This window comes from Morone saxatilis, unplaced genomic scaffold, assembly GCF_004916995.1.
Source record: "Morone saxatilis isolate NCDOM2014 unplaced genomic scaffold, NCSU_SB_2.0 Contig15, whole genome shotgun sequence".
In the NCBI taxonomy this organism is placed as follows: domain Eukaryota; kingdom Metazoa; phylum Chordata; class Actinopteri; family Moronidae; genus Morone; species Morone saxatilis.
Window position 1 is genome coordinate 18,283,316 of NW_023339707.1, and position 6,622 is coordinate 18,289,937.

At 39.2% G+C, this 6,622-nt stretch overlaps 1 protein-coding gene across 1 annotated transcript in view; it reads right to left on the minus strand.

Annotated features, from left to right (window-relative positions):
- LOC118324325 (cadherin-4-like) overlaps positions 1-6,622 on the minus strand; it is a 222,494-nt gene that overhangs the window by 66,177 nt on the left and 149,695 nt on the right. The window contains exon 4 of the mRNA XM_035656608.1: positions 5,094-5,320. Coding sequence (XP_035512501.1) covers positions 5,094-5,320 — 227 coding nt within the window. The remainder of the gene's footprint in view (positions 1-5,093; positions 5,321-6,622) is intronic.

Genomic DNA, 6,622 nt, shown 5'->3' on the forward strand with positions numbered 1-6,622 from the left:
AGGAGAAAAGCTTTTAAGGCTGCTTTAAAGGAAATGTGTCAAACAACCTGGCATATGGTGTGTATGTGTTTGTGTGGGTGGGTAGAGGTGTGGGGTGTGGAGGGGTATGGTCTAAAGTGTCGTGTTCAGTTTTATCAACCGAGCGCTACGTTTCAAACATGTACTGTACAATCTAGGGCATGCAACAGCGCAGAGGGAGAGATGGTTACACGGGTAAAGGTATGTAGAAGAGGAGATCATACTTTGGCATTAGGTTGAAAGACAGTTGCTGCTCCATCTGGCATGAGGGGTGGAAAAATGGCTGCCATTTGAAATGTTATTCTTTTTTGGCTTTAAACAACAATGACATTATATTACTTTTTAAGGTGATATGACCAACATGCTATCCAACAGTCTATTTTAATGTTGAGGAGACACAAAGCTATGAGTATTAATTTAGAGTTGTGTTTATGTGCACCTGATGAATGTAAATCCAGAATCCATTCTCATTTTAGGTTTGGTCTCCACCAACTACTGAGGGAATAATAAGTCATAATTGGACATAATATGATACAATTTCATTTTCAATTTCATATTATGTAACACCTGCATTTTTGTAACAATGTGAGCACATTGTTTGGACCTTGAATTTGGCTGTATTTGTAAGATAATAATAAGCTGATCTTGTTACTGCTTTTTTGTGGTTATTTAGACTAAGATCAGAGTCAAATATAACACCATATCTCATAGGAGTCTAATTTAATATGTGATAAGTTTAATTTATGTTAATTTCTAAAAATATAACGTGTAAAGATCTGATGATTTGTTATTACATAATTATAAAATTTTGTAATGACTACCACAATATGTAATAGTTTATTACAAAACACAGTGAAACATATTGCATATTGCATTAATGTTTCTCACAAAATGTAGCTTATTACATAATATTTAGTTGCTATATGCTTTAATACGCCAACCAGCTGGTCCCTGACTTTGACTGTATTCTGTTTGGTGTAGCTTACAGTGGGTTTATCTGAGATTTTTTGTTAAAAGCAGCTGTCTGCATCTGGAAACATCTGCTGATGAGAGTGGTGAGACAGAACCAAAACAGTAAAGTTATATAACCACAATAATCAGTTTTAAAATACTTAAATGCTCTGTAGAGCTGAGGGGAACTACAGAGCCAGGTGATAATTCCCTGCGGGTTTACCACTACAAGCGACACCCATTACATACACTTGGCCATTTGATAAATTGTAAATTGAAAAATATTTATTAAAAGCAGCTTTAAATATATGGTAAGAAACTGGTATTGAAAGTCTACAAAAAGTTGGTATTTGTAAACTACTTTTCAGTCTCAACTGTTTGATTAGAAAAATGATGCAATAAAATACAATAAAACAAATATACAATTTCAGTAAGATTAAAATAAAAAATGTGTTTTGTGTTGTGCAATACCAGTAAAATTCAGAACATTAAAATTGTTTCTGTTTCCAGTTATATTTGAGGGAAAGAAGCAGTGTCCTCTTTGGACACTAGGGGTGCTATTACCCCAAAACAAACAACAACTTGATCATAGTCATGAGCCTGAGCAGCTCACTCTCATGCTCATGGCCCAAAAAGCACCCCCTCTACTGTATTGTATATGAGAGACTAACAATCCAAAACACATGTTGCTATATCCCATGTTCACTGTACTGTGTGACAAGTTCACTGACACATGCACATGATCTTTTGCATTCAGTCCATATTCAGGAGACCAACCTCTGCCAAGAGCAACATGCCTGTGTGCGCAAACAATGTTTGTCAGCAGAGCAGGAGACAGATGTGAGCTGGGTCTGGACAAATGTATTCTTTTTCTTCAGAGAAGGGAAGGCTTAGTGGGGTTGACTGCAGGGGATGGTTGCCCCACATCCCACCAGTGCGCTGAGGGTAGGCAGAGGTGGAGCGAGACATGTTTGGGATGGAATGAGGGGGATGAGGAGTAGGGTTGTCAGAAGCAGATGTGACCCCCCTCTCCTCCCCCTGCCTAAATAAGTCATGCTCCAGATCCTTTTATCTACACATGCTAACAGGTACTAGTGAGTTCCCCGAGGAGAGATGTAGAGAGAAAAAGATGAAGAGAAAAGAGACACGGATAGGCAGAGAAAGAGCTGTGCCCATCACTGCTGCAAAAGGCTTAAGTGGGCTTTTCTCTAGCCATGGTGTAATTCTGATCAAACCCTGTAGCTCAGATTCACTCTTTCTTATTCACACTCACACAGAAAGAGAGAAAGTACAGGAAGGTGATGAAATTGATTAAAAAACAAGTTAAGCGGAGATGTCCTAACAGTTCTTCAAACTATTATGAAAGATGTAGGATAAGAAGCAGAAGCACACAGGAGTCAAATATCAGAATTTTTAACGACAGCTTAGCTTCACAGATTCCAGAGATTTAAAAAATGTGTGTTATTTCCTTCAATCCAGCACAGCGGGTGGCCTGCACTCTTTGACATGCAACCCTACACTTAGTACGGATAAAACCTATAGGCTCCAAACACAAGACACTTTATGTGCTACACAAAGACAGCCATGAACATTTCGCACAAAATTAGCATAATTCACACTTGATCCGATTTAATCTCTCACAAAAAAAGCACAAACAAATAGCATTCTCACACACATACCAGACTCACGCTTACGCACACTAACGCTATGTGAACAGGAGTCACTGAGTGTGAAATGGATGCGGCCCCCCAGCCCTGGTGCCGTCAGCCTTAGCCAGCTGGCCGGGGTCCCAGCTCTTCCCCTCCACGCCACTGCCTCCCCAAAACCCTGCACGCTTTGATATCAGCCAGCCCCTGGCTACCCAGACATCTGGAAGTTATTATTCAACAGAGCACGCCACAAAGCGCCATTTCCATAATGAAACATCACATTTTGCCTCAGTGCCGTGCTTTCTGCTCCTGCTCTCGCTGCAAACATGTTTGTTCCAACATGTAACGTATTTCTGACCTCTGACCCAGTCTAGCCCTCCAACTGTTTGTCTGTCTGCTCATGACTCCTCGGGATCCTTTCATTAGTTGACTCATTGGAAACTTAAGTAGAATAGCCAGTCGCTTGACCGCTGACAAACTGTTGCTTAATACTCAGGCTCATACCATACTAAGCAGTGAATAGTTTGAAGCAGCCTGAGCTACAAAAGTATGAGAATAAAGGCCAGCCTATTCAGAGCCAGAACAACATACTCATCCTTACACCCACTCCTACTAATAGATCCTTTTTTGGCTGATGTCCCACTCCGCCCCTATGATTTTATGACTGACTTTGTGCCATCTCTTCTGTTTTCTGGCTATGCAAAGAAAATCCAGCTGAAAGCTATTTATTTTCTGGTTTAAAATGGTTTCATGTGCTAGCTCTCAAAATCTAAATACTAATATGAATAAAACTTGAACTACTTGGAAAAGTCAGATTGCTTCAATCAATTAAACTAACCTGGCTTGCATTAGATTTTTGTACTGGTTTTATGTTCATCTTTTGCTCACACACACATCTTAAGTTCACAGTTTATTATGGGCTATGATTATTTTAAGACTCAAAGTGATGGCAGTACAGTTGAAAATTGATTCTGAAGTCCATCTAAAATGTTCAAGATCTGTGTGCTTACATATCTGAGTGTTTGTCTGTGTGTCTGGCTTAGCACGGCAATAAACTGATGCCTGCCTTATGACCTAGTGTAAATGGGATGTAGCCACCCATCAGAATCTGGACTAGAATAAGTACATGACGTTTAATTAAATGCCAAAATGTGCATTTTTGTCATCAATTGTTGTCACGTATTGGTTGTGGAATTGATATTCATCTTTATTGATACACAAATGAACATTGAATGAGAGGGTGTTTGTTATTTCTGATACAGATTTTTTGGCCACTTTGGGGCAGCAAAAACAAACTGTAAACACAACTCTGACATATACATCCAGCATTTACAGAGCAACTTCAACATGCATTTGGAGTCGTGTTTATGGAAACCTGATGAAAGCATGTCCAATATTCACTCTCCTTTATGCTCTGTTTTGCACTCCACCAACTCCTCAGGGAAATGTCTTGTTTTTTTTTTTAAATGCTCCACTATGATCACCAGCTAGTCGCTAACTTTGTCTTTTTGCTGGTGCTGGGTATGTACACTGTAAACCAACTGCAGAAAACAGCTGAAAATGGCACTATGAGAACCATGAAACTGAATCTGAACATTACAGTTTTGAGCTGCAAAACCAAAACAGTGAGCTGAAAGAAGATATAAAGCCCTGTAGAACTGAAAGGAACTAAAAAAGTCAGGGGATAATTCTATGTAGTTAAAAAGTGAAACCCTTTCACATTACAAACAGTCATTTGATCTTTTGTTACTATAAAAACAGAGTATAACTGCTTCACAATGTTGTCAATTACATTACTTTCACACACAAGTTTAGGCTGCTATAAAATTTTAGCAGGTTTCTATGGCCGGTAAGAACCAAGTATCGAGACTTAGTGGATCCTTTTCAGTCATTATGTCTTGTAAGTGATACATCTGTCTCAGCTTGATTTGATCTTGTCAGGAAATACTGGCCCACCTCCTGCATGAGATGTCTAGAATTGCACTGTGTTAGAAAACACGGGCCCCTAATCATGTGTGTTGTCGTTACCTAATCTGATTAACACTCGTGCTGATATTGACTATCAGATCTGGCCTTGTGGTTCTGTAGCTATGGGGAAGGTTGAGCTCAGGCTGCTCAATCCTCGTCTGACCTCTGACAGCTTTTAAATAGAAGAGGAAGAGTCGAGGACCCCTGGGGTATCCAAGGCACAGGATGTTTTCCAATAACAGCTTATGACTGAGGGGAATCGTACTCTCCCCCTGTGGCTGTGTGATTCTATCACTTTTAACCATGTGTTACTGCTACTTCTTCCTGCTCCAGTCTCTCCCTCTCTCTCTAAAACCCTGAGGAGTTTTGACCTGATTCTTGGTTGTTACTATCACCAGACCACTAGAGAAAATTTGACACGAAGAAGAAACTCTGGGATGATAACTGAAATTTGAACCATGATATTTGTGTTTGTCTGTGCTCATGTGCAGTAAGTGTATAACTCACCTCATTTTCATTTTGTTGAGATGAAGGTGGGTCAATTAGTGCCAGTTGGATCACAGTCTCCCAGACATGAGTGTGTGGACCACTTGCTGTCAATTTAAACTGGACTGGTTCATCCAGGCTGGCTCCCTCTCCCTTGGCAAAAATTGACCCATCTGTCCGCACGCTGAAGAAAGGGTCACTGCTCTGGAAAACCACCGCTTCATTCCCCATGCAGTCATCAAACTTCACTGTAGACAAGAGAATTGACATGATTTTAATATGCTTTGCAGTAAGGTAGTTGATTTTAGTGACAACTAAGGAATAAAATAGGCACAAAATGCAGGTTGGCATGTATGAATGCGATTAAAATTGCTTTTCTCACTCACAGACATGCACACAGTCTACCCACAGTAAACACACCTCAGTATACATGCAGGAGGTAGATACAGTGGTTGAGTGACTACATAGAGAGATTGTATCATTGTGTCTGGGTTGACACTAGTGCATCTCATCATTAGTCTCCATTAGTTATAATTCAAACCATCATAAGAATAAGACTCTTGAGAGTTGTTCTCTCCAGTTGCATGCGAAAAAAACAGCCAAGCGATAGTGTGGTGTGCTGGGGTGTGTAAGTAGTGAAACATTGGTCTTAATAGAACTTGCAACTGAATTTGTTTGTAGGCGGATAAAGCAGAATGTTAAGTAATTAACTGCTAGAATTACAGAGAAGAATATCTGGTCATATAAATAAAACCCTTATTAGCAAACAAAGTTTCTACTTTTTGTATATTGTATATTCAGGGATTAATCTACAGAAGTTAGCCTCTACACAGTACATTAATATCCAAAATTGTTTAAAACTGTAGCCTACTGTTCTGTCAGGAAATATTGATTCTACTAGTGTTGTGGCATTTAATGGTCCTATCCTTTTTTGTGAGTGACAAATACTATGCTTTTAGCTTAATCTGAAAGCCAAATCGCTTTCTCCAGTTATCTCTGGCAGCTCGACTCAGCTCTCAGCCATGAGGTCATCTGCCTTTACCATGATTGCCACACAGGTCGTCCCCTCTTCTCTACACTTTGTGTTTACACTGAGATGAGATAAACTGAAGACATATATGAAAACCACAAACAGTACTTAACATGTCACATCACTCTCTCACTGTAAAATATATTTTTGGGGAATGGCTTCAGGAGGATTTGGATGGTTTCTTCCCTTCCAAAGATGGACAGGTTCATTGTATGTTTCACCAAATTTTCATCAAATAAGATAAGACAGACCTTTATTTGAAATCACAAATGTTACATTGCTGCAAGGTGCCTGTGTATCTTGATTTAGCAATTTTCTCATATGTTTTCACACCTACTGACCCAAATCCACTGTTTTCCATCTCATACGTGCATTCTTTTTACCGTAATTATTAGTACTACCCACAAATCTGCAGGGAATTGTAATTTTGCCCTTTTGCATATTGTATCTGCACAGGTCATATATATATATGTATATATATATATATATATATATATATATATACAAGAAAGGTTTGTTT